This window comes from Tupaia chinensis, unplaced genomic scaffold (genome assembly GCF_000334495.1).
Source record: "Tupaia chinensis unplaced genomic scaffold, TupChi_1.0 Scaffold138235_1, whole genome shotgun sequence".
NCBI lineage: Eukaryota > Metazoa > Chordata > Mammalia > Scandentia > Tupaiidae > Tupaia > Tupaia belangeri.
This window is the reverse complement of record NW_006198133.1, coordinates 2668453-2682373: the sequence shown is the minus strand read 5'-3', so window position 1 is coordinate 2682373 and position 13921 is coordinate 2668453. Positions and strand designations below refer to the sequence as shown.

General features: G+C 45.3%; 1 protein-coding gene across 2 annotated transcripts in view; it reads right to left on the bottom strand.

The window, feature by feature from the left end:
- Nucleotides 1-1631: 1631 nt before the first annotated feature.
- The window catches only part of PJA2 (praja ring finger ubiquitin ligase 2), a 60289-nt gene continuing 47999 nt past the window's right edge, over nucleotides 1632-13921 (bottom strand). The window contains exons 7-10 of one of the 2 annotated variants that reach the window (XM_014592678.2): nucleotides 7039-7153; nucleotides 6552-6673; nucleotides 2080-2241; nucleotides 1632-1954 (exon numbers count right to left, since the gene is read on the bottom strand). In XM_014592678.2, the coding sequence (XP_014448164.1) occupies nucleotides 2113-2241; nucleotides 6552-6673; nucleotides 7039-7153 (366 nt within the window). In that variant the 3' untranslated portion in view covers nucleotides 1632-1954; nucleotides 2080-2112. Of the gene's footprint in view, nucleotides 2242-6551; nucleotides 6674-7038; nucleotides 7154-13921 lie in introns of both variants that reach the window. The other variant, XM_027765406.1, reaches the window with a different exon arrangement.

Sequence of the window (13921 nt, the reverse complement as noted above, 5' to 3'; positions counted from 1 at the left end):
GCTCTCAACACTGCTGGTTGAGTTTGGAACCAAAACCTCTTAACAACTGGCAGATAATAGCTAAATCTTAACAGGAAAGAAGAAATATTTTCTTTGGGACAGCTGCTATCTTGGAGAAGAAAACCAAGGTCCCGTAGTGCTGCCTCAACATAATGAGTGGCTTATTCCAGGAAAGCCATAGCACTGTGCGTTGAGCCAAGTGTCACAACTGATCGATGGAACTTGGGAGGAGACAAACTAACCAAAAAATCACACTAGCCACGAATTTCCACAATATACATATGAGAGTTAATTTTAATCTGATTTGACTCCCTGACACTAACTGATCAGCAATGAAATATGGGATGGGGAGAGAACAGAGTAGAAAACGAGCAAAGATTAGTTTATACAACAGAGACTATATACATCAGAAGGAAAACATGCTAGCTAATGCAACATTAAGGCCTGAATGGAAGCATTTCCCAAGTCACAGAAGCCCCAAAGATCCCCTAAATTACAAATTCACCACATTACATGCATGCAATGTTCATTTGGTTTTACCCATAAAAGGATACACAGTATTTTAGTTGTAAATACCAGACACATTTACAATATATGCAAAAATTAGAATGCAAGTGTTATGTTCCTTACATTTAAGCCTCAAATGTGCCAACCGTGAAAATTCATTTATTTTTAAAAATGGAGAAAGGATTCAAAATATAAATTCTCAGAGAACTTACATAAATGAAATGTAATTCCACATTTGGGAAGCTGTTTAAACATTCCTTTTATGTGTCCAAACTAAATTACTGATGGACCACGTGGATGGATATACATTCACTATGTGCTTTACTATTTTACTTGCTCAAATGTGACACTCTGCCAACCATTCCCTAGTGTCAACATCACCTCAGCCCTGTGAGTGAGCAGCCACGCCCACGTGCCACGCCACATCCCTGTCTACTGTGTGATCATGAAGGAGAAGCTGTGCCATTTCAGTCTGGGGTTATTACACAGACACACGTTTTCAGGCCTTCCAAACAGGTCAGAACTAAAATCGCCTTAAACGATCTGTATCCAATACTTTTAAACAACTGTGCCATGAGGGTTCCGGACTTTCAAGTATAGTTTTAACCAAGGTGGGACAGGTTTAATAAGAGCTCAGAAGAAAGGGTTTCCTAAGGCCATCCATTACACGCAGCACTGAGTCCATCAGATTTCTGTATTGCATGACTAGCCTTACTTTAAGCGTTACCAGTTGTTTCATTAAATAATGTATTTTACTACCTGACCATCTCAGGGGGGTCATATCTAAGGTTTTACAAAGTAATGATGATCTGGCCAAAGTTTTAGCTTTTGCTTGGCATTCTCAAAAGTCCTAATTTTAAACAAAGATGGAAAAAGCAGACATCTTCTCTAAAAATCTTCATAGTACTTTTGAACCAAGAGGATTTGACGGGGCAAAAGTAAAGGTTATCAATAAAAAAACAAAACAAAACAAAACAAACAAACAAAAAACTCCAAAACACACACACACACACACACACACATCCTAATTTTAAACAAAGATGGAAAAAGCAGACATCTTCTCTAAAAATCTTCATAGTACTTTTGAACCAAGAGGATTTGACGGGGCAAAAGTAAAGGTTATCAATAAAAAAACAAAACAAAACAAACAAACAAAAAACTCCAAAACACACACACACACACACACACACACACACACACTTTAGAATTTCTTTCCAATGAAAGCAAACCCTACTCTGGTGTGAGCACAGTCCCGACCTCTGCCGCAAACAGGGCTGAATGGTGGCAGCGCTTAGATGCCGCCAGCAACAGGGGCCACATGGTGGCTGCCCCCGGGGAGAGTCAGCTGACAAGCCTGGCTTCACAATCAACACCAACATACTTAACTGAGGACGACGGATGCACTGCTTCGACAGTCAGCTTGCACATGTTAGTACTTTCTGCAAACCTAAATTTGGTTTAGAAAGGTTAATGTTCTCTTTCTAAACTGTGGCATATACTATATATAGCATTTTTAATATATTTATATATAATTATTTGCACATCAGATTTAGAAGGAATTTGCAGATTTACTTTGATAGAATGATCCATTTGAATTGTTAAGGATTAAGGGGCTCCCGTGGTGCTGTCACTGGAAGGTGGGGCGTCAGGATCGGTCTCGGAGGGAGCAGCTGCGGATGCTTCGACGACGACTGCAGGTGGGAAGCGACGGCGGCACACGGGGCACGTTCCCGACTGGGGAGAAAAACAAGTCAGGAGCCGCCAGAAACATTTTAACTGTCGCACACTATCTTACAAAATAAAAGAAATATCGTTATCCTAACAACAAAATCAAGCACCTTCAAAGCAAAGAACAAATAAGCTTCAAAACCACACAATTCCAAAGACAAAATTTCACTGCTATTTTCTCTGCACTTTACTTAGACTCTAATTTCTTTGAGGGTCAACGGCAAGTCTTCATTCTGTCTGTACCTTTAAGGTAACTCATCTTTCATTTGGTGAGTTTCAATGAAAAGCTTCCACACGTGGTTCTGGTGAGGGAGGGAGGGTGAGCCAGGAATCGTGGTGCATGTCCTCAGGAAGGTCAGAGGTGAGCCCAACAGTGGCCTGCACTGAACTACCATCACCTACTGTATCACGCTCACCTCTGGGAGACCAGAGACTAGCTGACTACCTACTCATCTCCCAAATCACCCCCCAGGACCTCCCTCATTACACTAGAGCCTCAGGTTAGCATGATATGGACGAGCAGAGGGACCTCAGCTCTTCTCTATAACCATGTAATCTCTTTCCACAAAGAGATCCAGAGTTAGGAAGACTTCTCGATGCCAATGCGATCCCCCGTGGACTTAGAAGGGGAGCTGGGGAGGGAGAAGTGGCTATACTGAACTCCAACATCTAGGGACCAATGACAGATTACAGAGATGCGTCGTCCCGTGGCAGATGATGTCCTCGCAAGTCTGGCCTTTTTCCAGGGGGTTCTCCCGACAGAAGGGAGACTAAGGAGATCATGTTGTAAAGGTGACAAAAAACTGCATCTTGGAACACTCGGCCCATAGGAAACCAGGAAGGCTTCATACTAAGCTGTTTCCTGACAGGAGAGACTGAAGAGATCGTTATCCTGAGCTACAGCAACGTCAAGTGCAACTCATGGGTTTCCACCATCTATGAGGGGGCTTCATAAAGTTTGGAAACACAGAATTAAAGTACAAGATTATTTTGGTGCAAAAACGTTTCCAAATCAATCCATAGTTTTTTCATAACAATGATTTCCCATGAACTCTTTGAAAATCCTTTGTACAATATTTATAATTTCCGTAAATTCAATTCAGCAAACTGCATACTTACCATACAGAATGGACCCCAACAGCAACAATGCAGTCAGCTAGATGAGTGTGGGCTCGGCCGACCACAAGCTACACACTAGCTCTGTTAGCTCAGACACTAACACTCGCTGGAACATGGGCCTACGGACACCACTTTGTCTAGAGGTACTGTGAGAATCACCTAGCAGTACCTGAGGCACAGAAGGCACAAGACTGGCTGCACCCTAAGTCCTGAAATGACTGTGGAAGCATAAAGAAAGGGCATACTAAGGACAGAGAGGTGGAATCAAAGCTGGTCTATACCCACGGCATCTAATCCTACAGATGTGAGCGGGAGAAGACCCTGCCATGCTGCATGAGCAAATGTATGAAAGTATGAGCAAGTGGACTGAAGAGTGAGTGTGAAAAGACAGGCTGGGGCTAGATGACAGAAGGCCACCAAGGCCAGAAAAAACTGCTCCACAGGTGACGGGAAATGTCTCTCTCTCTCTCCCCTGAGAAGAGACAGAGTGTGATCAGGACTACAATTTAGAAAATACCTCTATCGAAGGCAAGGAAACGAGGGAGGTACCTACCACGGTAGTGAAGGAGGGAACAGTCCTCAAGCTCAGACGTGCGGCTCTGCATTTTGTGGCCCACCAACTTAGTAACACCTCCCGGCCTACTGGCACCACTGCCACCACCGCTGTGAACAGGTGCTGCACTCTGTGCTAACTTCATCTCTGCTCTTCTTCCTACACCGTGCATTTCCATGTGCCAGGCACAATATATACAATTCACTATGAAGTTTCCACTTGGACCTTTACACAAACCCCAGCGGTGAGCAGACTGTGTGACACAGACATCGGGGCTGTATGAACGTAAGGCGACGGAACAGGCTGAGAAAATCATCCAGAACACTATTCCCCAAACTAGGGTTCAGGGGAGAAGAGAGTGCAAAGAAAGGAGTATTTTAAAAAGAATTCGGAATCCAGGATTACAGCTTCACACAGAATGCCAGGAAGTCTCAGGGGCTTGAGCGTGTGTGCTCTCCGCTCTCAGGCCACACTCATCACACCGCAATCAGGCGGCCGCACGCTCACGGAGACGGCAGCTGGCCTTTGTAACCTGCATCATAAATGAGGTTCGTGCTTGTGATTCTGCTACTAATAAAGGAGAAATGCCTGGGACGTCGAAGAACCACTGTGACGGGCTACGATCTTTCTAGCAGTCTCTGGGCGCTCACTCTCTGCCAGGCCCTCCCGTCATCTCAGTCAGTTCTCACGACATTCCGTGTTACGTGGGTCATCACAAGTGCCACGTGACAAATGAAGTAAGTTGAAAGACAACCAAGATGCAGCACCAACAGATTTACGTTTGACCTTAATGCATTATTTCACATAAGCATTTCTGAGTCCCAAGTAAGCTCTAAAAATAATGGTAGAGCAATCCCCTAAAAATAATGGATAGGTTTAATGGGTTCATAATTAAAATCCTAAAATGAATTCTTTTTTTGAAGAGAGAACAAAATAGATAAAACAACTGTAAAGTTCAAATAGAAAAAATATTGCCCAAGAAATTGTGAAAAATCACAGATATAGAAAAAAAACATAGCACGGTCCTCTTAAAAATAATAACTGAAAACATGAACCCCACTCCCACAGTTGTATAAGGACTGAGCAACTGGGAAGAAGTAAAAGGTTACTTTTACACTCCTACATGGAAACTGGTCACTGTGGGTATTGGGGGAGCAGCAGTGAGGAAGAGGAAGAAAAGGGAACTGAAGAGAAGGCAGAAGACTGCAGCAAAGGGAGACACACGCAAGCCACATGTAAACGTAAAGCACGAAACCACAACTCAGATTCGCATAGATGTAAACCAGAGACAGCCATTAAGGGCTAGCCATGCATTTGATTTCGTAATTGAGCAGTGAGAGTTTTCACACTGCATTTCAGAGATGTCGAATAATGTTTCAAGAAGTGGCAGAAAAGGTGAAGGACAGCCATGAAGGGAGAAGGACAGACGAGAGGCGAGGAAGGCAAGGGGCTCGCGAGGGGCGAGGGGAGGGCAACGCTCTGGGAAGAGGTGCTGCAGCCACAGTAACCGCTGGCCAGGAGAGTGACTTGGAAACCGTCACTGAACTCAAGAGGAAATGGACTATGCAAAAACGGGGTATGCAGAGAAAAACAGGAAGAAGAGTCTTTCTTAAGTAAATGATATGTTTTTTAAATGACTAGAGAAATAGGAAGCAAATATAAAAACCGGTGGCTTAGGGAACCAGCAGTTAGTATAATGGCTATGTCACTGGACTCCCACGTAGTCGACCGCGGTTCGTGTCCCGGACCCGGTGGCTTAAAACTCACGTCGGGCGCGTGTGCATGCGTGCCCAAGATCCCGAGAGGAGAATGGAGGAGAAGGGATTGCTGCGTGACCATCCCCCCTGGGGGGTGATTTCTCGCTTTCTGTCTCTATGTCTCTCTCTGTCTGTCTGGCGAGCGCACGCGCCAGTGAAAATCTCTCACTAGAGAAATAGGAAGCAAATATAAAAACCGGTGGCTTAGGGAACCAGCAGTTAGTATAATGGCTATGTCACTGGACTCCCACGTAGTCGACCGCGGTTCGTGTCCCGGACCCGGTGGCTTAAAACTCACGTCGGGCGCGTGTGCATGCGTGCCCAAGATCCCGAGAGGAGAATGGAGGAGAAGGGATTGCTGCGTGACCATCCCCCCTGGGGGGTGATTTCTCGCTTTCTGTCTCTATGTCTCTCTCTGTCTGTCTGGCGAGCGCACGCGCCAGTGAAAATCTCTCAAAAAAAAAAAAAAAAACCGGTGGCTTATTAAATCTCTCTCATACACATTTCAGAAACAGGAACCCGCATTAGCAGAGTACCTGTGCAATATTAGAGTACTTTGAGGTTTTTCAAGCTGTTTTGCTTGAGATACTTTTGGAAACACTAAATTTCAGGGTTATAGTGAAAGGAATAATTGGCTTTATTCTAAAATAACTTTCCAGATATTTAATCACTTGTTAAAGTGATTAAAAATGTTACATAATCACTGTTATGCTGTTTTTCAGTTAGTGAAGCAAAATGGTTCCCTAGTATCCCTATTAAACGCAACAGTTTTGAACACCTACTTAAGATTTACTACAAACGGTCCAGGCTTAACAGACACTATTATCATAAACTTGCAGGAGAAAGTATTAAAGCATTAATTTTTAAAAAGTACATGTAACACTCACCTTCTGTAGCCAGATTGAGACACAAGGTTTGTGGAAGAAATGGTGGCAGGGCAGCTCCGTGGCTATGTCGTCCTTAATGTACTCACTGCAGCAGATGGGGCAGCACTGCTCCTGGCCGATAGCTGAAACCAACCATTCACATCTGTCACACACGGCTCAATTTTAATCAAACGGAAATCAACATTAACTTGTAGATGATATCTATGCAAGACAGAAGAACTGGACTTTGACCAAGATGTTTCTAGACAGCTTAGAACTTAATAAACACTGCATTTGTAGAAAAGCTGACTCACGGACATTTGTCTCAGTCTATCACTTGGGAAAATAAAAATATTCTTCTGCTAGATGTGAGTTTGCCAGCATCTGGCTTTTATAAGAAAATGCAATGCATTTCCAAGAGTCGAGCGTTTCGTCTTCAGGCACACTGACCACACACATTTCGGTGTGCGACATGCCATCCCACATCCCAGATGGACTCTGTCCTCACCAGTATGATCTTCAAGAACGAGGGTCTCTGGAAGACCATCGATGCTTTCCTTACTGGCTGGTGGATTGGCCACTTCAACATCCACTGCGAGGGACTCTAAATGTGCCAGGGCAGTCTGAAAAAGAAATGTTACAGCTCTTTGTTAGAAAACACCTTAACACAGTAGCAGAAATCTATCTGGGGGCTGGCTACAGTGGCACAACAGTAACACCCAGCCACAGGGAAGGTCCCATGCTTCCATCCCGAGGTCTCTCCATACATTCCGGTAGGCCCACCTCTGCCCATGACCCTGGCTGGCTCAGGCTAGGGTGGGCCACGATGTGAAAACCTGGGGGTGAGGATGCCCGTCTCGCTCTCTCTTACGGAAGAACTTTTAAAAAAGGACAACTATTAAACAGATATTTTTCAGTTATATCCAGCACTACCTCCTTCTCGTCTGTTTTGTTTGCCTCCTTCTAAAAGGAATCACCACTGGGAACCAGCAGTTAGCGTAATGGCTATGTCGCTGGACTCCCACGTGGTCGACTGCGGTTCACGTCCCGGACCCGGTGGCTTAAAACTCACGCCGGGCGCGTGTGCGTGCGTGCCCAAGATCCCGAGAGGAGAACGGAGGAGAAGGGATTGTGGCGTGACCATCCCCCCTGGGGGGTGATTTCTCGCTTTCTGTCTCTATGTCTCTCTCTGTCTGGCGAGCGCACGCGCCCTACAGTGAAAAATCTCTCCCCAAAAAAAAAAAGGAATCACCACTGTCAGCAAACCGAAACATCAAATACACACACACACACACACCCCTACACTTTACAAGTAAAACAAAAGTCCACCCTGTGTCAATAACCACCCTCAGGCCCACAGTAGTTCTGTCTTCAGAAGGGTGTAACGTTCCAGGTATGGCGGCAGAAGCACTCCTGCGCGCCACTGACTGCTAGCTAGCACAGGGTTGGCCCTCACAGGATCAAGCTCAGTGTCACGAGGTCATCTGGGCTCTGAACCTCATTTAGGGGTTCGAGTGTCTGTATAGTTACTATTCTAGGGGCAGGCAGAGACACCAATAAAACGTGATGCTCTGTGAGGCAATCTGGAGGGACCCCTCCAGCCCCCGGGAATGCCAGGTACATACTACCCAGGGCCTGGCTGAAGACAAGGAGTGGACTGTGGCATGGGGGCCCTATTGGGTGCAATTTCTATTTTTGGAATAAATGAACTTCACACACACACACACACACACATTTAAGAAGTTACTGTTCTAATAAGGATGGAAAGAACATGTGATCACATGAATTCTTGGTGTGGGTCATTCTCACCCTCTCTGGCTCTAATTAGACCAGAGCAGCCAGTGAGACTTTGCTGCCTCCCCTTCCTGTGTTTCCCGTCACTCTCCAGAGCCTGTCAATTCTAGGAAATCTGTCAGTGGCCCTAGACCACACTGTTGTCGTTCTTAAATGTGACCGCATTCAAGTCACTACTATTTACAGCTTAGCACTATGCTCTAAGTACAGATTTAGGAAAGACTTTAACATTAATTTAGCATAATACTTCTTTGTTAAGATGAAAAAGTTAACAGAGATTTAACAACTGTCAGAATTGGGCTTCTGTCCTGGTGGGAATGAAAATATACAGCTGCCACAGAAACCAGTATGCTAAGTCCTCAAAAAAGTAAACACTGAATTATGTAATCTAGCAGTTCTACCGGGGATATGTCCACAGGAAAAAAGCAGGAACTCAGATATGTGCATACCAAAGTTCACTGCAGCATTACTCTTAAGAGCCACGAAATAATCGAAGTGTGCCCACTGATGAATAACTGGATTAACAGAATAAACAAAGACAGTATTATTCCATCTTGAAAAGGGAATTCTAACACAGGGTGTAACATGGTGAACCTTGAAGACATTACGCTAGTAAACAGCCACAGAAGGATGAATACCATCTGATTCCATTTATACCTAAAGCAGAGACAGAAAGCAGAATGGTGGTTGCTTGAGGCTGGTAACGGGAAAATGGAGCGCTCCTGTTTATAAGTATGTGAAATGTACCTAATGACACTGCACTGTACACATAAAAATGGTTAAAATAGTACCTTTTACTATAAAACAACCAAGCAGGCTTCCCGTGCAGGAGGTAATTCTGCCTGACAGCTGCCACTGTGTTCTTTTGGATGTCAGACATACTCTTCCTGAACTCCTAAGGTAGTTGCACGGATTTTCCCCAAAGGATTTCAGATACGTACAATATAGGATAGGGCCAAGCCCAAAGCAAAATGAGGACTAAAAAAGGAAAAAGCAAAAATGGCTCATGATCAAGCTAATAAACACAGCTAATACCATCGACCACCAAATTCAACTCCAGATTTGCAGAGATAATGCAAAAAAGAGAAGCAGTGAGCTAGTAACTGAATTTTGCCTCTCAGCTTCAAATTCAACTTTCATTTCAGTTCTATGAAAACAGAACTGGGCTTTTTAAATGTTTCCTTTCTGGTAGAATGACCTCTGGTGTTGTCAGCGGTCACCGTTCTCAGTAGAAGGTGCTGAAGAGACACCGTGGGGACTGGGGTGCGGTCAGGGTGGGGTGGGGAGGATCTGGCTCCTGGGTTCCCTCGGTCTTGCTGGGCAGGACCCTGTGGTGAGGCTTCCCTGGGCACAGCCGGCTTCTGCGGCAGCAGCTCCTCCAGTGAAAGTGACTTCGCCACATTGGGCAACCGCAGCCAGCTGAAGGCAGCAGTGCCTTCTGGCACCCATCTTGGGTGGTCTTGGAACAAGAAGTGTTGTCAGTACCTCTCTGTGAACAGGTCATCTGGTGCCCCAGAGGGCGGATTCCAGCAAATTCTGGCAGCACAGTACCATAAACACTTCCGTGAGCCCTGGTTGTGTCTTCCCAAGGGCTGAACCTTAGCACAGGGGTAGGCAAGCAGAGGGCGCTATCTCAGCCCTAACGCTGTCATTTAAATCTGCCATTCCTGTATTTTTTTAGGGCTCAGTTTACTTCCTACTAGCCAATCCCTTCTTATTCTAGTCTCTTACAGCTAACAGTTACATTCAACTTTCCCTGTTCAAATTACTCAGACTAGGGCTGTCCCAATAGCCTAGTGGTTGAGGAGCTGGATCCCACGTGGCCCACCATGCCTCAAATCTTGGCCCAGGCAGACTGAAAAACAAGCTGGGCACACGTGCCTGGGTGCCCCATTCCCAACAGGATGGAGAAATGGAGGAGAAAGGATTAGTGTGACCATGCCTGCCATGGTGTGGGCAGGGGCATTTCTCCTTCCCTCCCTGGGGAGTGCGAGAGCTCTCTGGAAATTAAAAAGGAATTAATGTGACCGAGTGCAGACTAACAGAGAATTAGTATCAGGAGTGGTCCCAAGACATACACCTCCAAGGACAGGATTCAGGGTATGTGAGCCTCCGGGCTTCAGCTGAGTGCTAAGCTCCTTGCAGACGGGAACCAGGGCACTAATAACCCTGGCCTGTAATGGCTTCACATTGAGTCAGAATCACCGTGGCTTGCTGTGATGAAGTGCCAGCCGAGGCACATGTTCTGGGAGTCCAGGTAGCGGCTGCACTTGACCTTATGGTGGTACTGCCCTGAGCTGTGATGTGGGATGGATTATTCTGAGGGCCCGTGTGCACCTACTGAAAATGACAAATCCAGGTCTGCTTGTTCTCAGCTTAAGACACCACATGAGAACCAGTGAGCATCTCTGACAGCCTAAAAGGCAGCTCTTCAGGTAATTAATCGTAAAAATGTAATTGTGTATACTGCTAAATTAAAGAGAGTTAATTCTCCTTCTCATCAAATTTTTCAAAGGTTATATCACTGATTAGTTAAAAATGGGACTGTGGGGCTGGCAGGTGGCGTGGTCGGGTAAGGGTGCTGGACTCCCATATGGCTGACTGCGGTTCAAGCCTCAGACCTGGTGGCTTGCTTTCTCACTTTCCTTATTTCTCTCACACACACTCTATTTCTCTCTGGTCAAATTAAAATAAAATAAATAAAGATAAAATTTTAAAAATTCTCTAAAAAAAGGGGAGGGGGACTGTAAAACTTAGAATGGGGACCTCTGATTCAATCAGGTGACAATGATAATCCTGAATCCCCAAACCACTCTAGGTCTCCTCTCACCCATGGCAGTGGCCACCATGGACCGCACTTCCTCTGCTGGGAACCCTGTGACACCTGCATGGGGACTGCACATCTCAGTACCTCCGTGCCCAGCATCAAAGTCACCAGACGCTACAAGAGCCAGAATAGGACAACCGAGGACACCCACGCTTTAGCAATGCAGGCTTGAGTCACTCTACCAAGTTCTAATCAGCTCAAGTTCCAGCCGAGGACAGGAACATATGGAATGGGTCATAGAAGAAGGAAGCCACAGTGACCAGTTACAGCCTGGGACCAGATTCAGAAAGAAGGTCTAGTCACTTTGTGGATTTTCTACTTGCTTCACTTATATACGTGCTTATTTCTGTGTGCTGAACATTTCACTTCTCTTTCTCATTTCTATTTCATATACTAGTTACTGGAAAATAACCCGCAATTAACTCAGTTTTTACACCAGAGAATGCTCAGTGTAACGGAGGCTGAAATGGAGTAACAGGACAGTTAGCGATGACTCTAGAGAACGTGCATCTGCTCGTTCTGGGAAAAGGATGAGAGGCCTCCACTGTAAGAATGGCCATTCCCTTGATAGGTAGAAATACGGTTTCTTATTGCATAAAAAGTCCCAACGTGCATGGAAAGGTAAGACACGAAGTCAAGTAGTCAGAAGGTCGGGCTGCTCCTGTTACTGAATCATTGCTCAAATTCACAGTCGTTTTTGTGAGCTCTGTGAAACCCGGCCGTTTACATACTACTCTCCCTTCTAATAGCTGGTGCAGTGCTGGGCTCTGTTCCCAGAGGGTGCTGAAGAGACACTGCAGGAAGCAAATGTGCCGCTGGTGGGCTTCGGTGGCACCTGAGGCACTCTCCGGTCCCAGACTCCTGTGTGCGCCCGGCTTCTCCAGGAGCCAGTTCGTGTAATGCACATGGCAGCAGCTTCTGCCAACACCCGTCCTGGACGCCTCTGCACTGCAGTGCTTCCAGCCAGACACCTCCTCATAAACAGCTATCCCAGTACCCAGGGCTGATGCCCAGCAAGTTCCAGCAGATTCTGCCAGCACAGCACACAGTACACCCAGTGAACCACAGCTGTGCCACCTCCATCAGGTTCTGCATCTCGGCCCTGGGGCGCAGTGGAGACTCTTCTTTGGAGTTTCTATCTTATGATGCTTTCCCTGTATTCTTCGGAACTATCCTTTTCTTACTCAGTAATCACTTGTTAGCTAATCCTGTTCGAGTTAATAATTCTTTACTTTAAACTTTCCCATCAAGAGACAGGAATGAAAGGTAAGATCTTATCTGTGTCTTCTCAGTAACTGCATCCATGGATCTGCTCCGAGGCACTATGTACTGATCGACCCCACTTGTGAGAGCATGTCTGTGTTACAAACTGCAAGGACACCGTTCAGTCATTCCCACTTGCCGAGGTCATTCCAGGCTAACTTTGCTTCGTATGTTCATCTGAACAGGTTCATTATCCATTTCTAACGACTGCCTGCACATCAGCAGTGCCAATAAACACCTGGAATGTCATGTAGGCAAAAACCACCTACTGCCCTATTAATGACACGTATCTAGGATGACCCAGGATCACTTATACCATGTTAGAAGCAACTGCTATAAAAATCCATAAAAAAACATTTTCAAAAGTTAGCTCAAGTGTCAAAAAAAACAACTAAATAAGTAATCCAGCTATCTAACCTGGAGTGCACCTAGGTTTAAAGCAGAATAATTTGTCAGCACAATATTTAGTTTCTAAGAATAAGAAAGAATTTGATTTATAAAGAGCCAAGATTCATAACAAATGACTTGATGCTTATTTTAAATGACCACCGTTAAACCCAGATTTGATGGATAATTACCACTTGGTTGACCACTAATTAGAGTACATATGTGCATATGTATCTATCTATCTATCATTAGGTCATCGGGAAAGTTACAATGTATTTTTCTGTTTTTCTATGCAAAAATGCATTGTGACATTCCCGATAACCCAATATATTACATATATGAATACAGCCATTTACTGAGAGCCAAATTTTAGATGTCAACATAAAGTATGTCCAAGAGGATATGTTTTTTCAAAATTTGTATTAAACATAAGGTTTTAGGACCAGCAGTTAGTGTAATGACTATGTTGCTGGACTCCCATGTAGTTGACCACGGTTCGAGTCCTGGACCCGGTGGCTTAAACTCACACCGGGCGCATGTGCGTGCGTGCCCAAGATCCTGAGAGGAGAATGGAGGAGAAGGGATTGCGGCCGCCCGTCGCCCCTGGGCGGTGATTTCTCGCTCCCTATCTCTGTCTATCTCTGTCTTTCTGGCAAGTGCACAAGCCCTATAACAAAAATCTCTCCAAAGGAAAAAAAAAAGAAAAAGCATAAGGTTTTAATATCACTGTTTCAAAAAGTTAAAGGTGTCTGGGGAACCAGCAGTTAGCGTAATGGCTATGTCGCTGGACTCCCATGTAGTCGACCGCGGTTCGTGTCCCGGACCCGGTGGCTTAAAACTCACGCTGGGCGCGTGTGCCCAAGATCCCGAGAGGAGAATGGAGGAGAAGGGATTGCGGCGTGACCATCCCCCCTGGGGGGTGATTTCTCGCTTTCTGTCTCTATGTCTCTCTCTGTCTGTCTGGCGAGCGCACGCGCCCTACAGTGAAAATCTCTCCAAAAAAAAAAGTTAAAGGTGTCTGATATTTTACCCAGTCCTCACTGAAATTTCAGATGCAGATACTAAATAAATGTATACTGCCAGTATACATGTGTGTGTGTGTGTGTGTATATATATACAT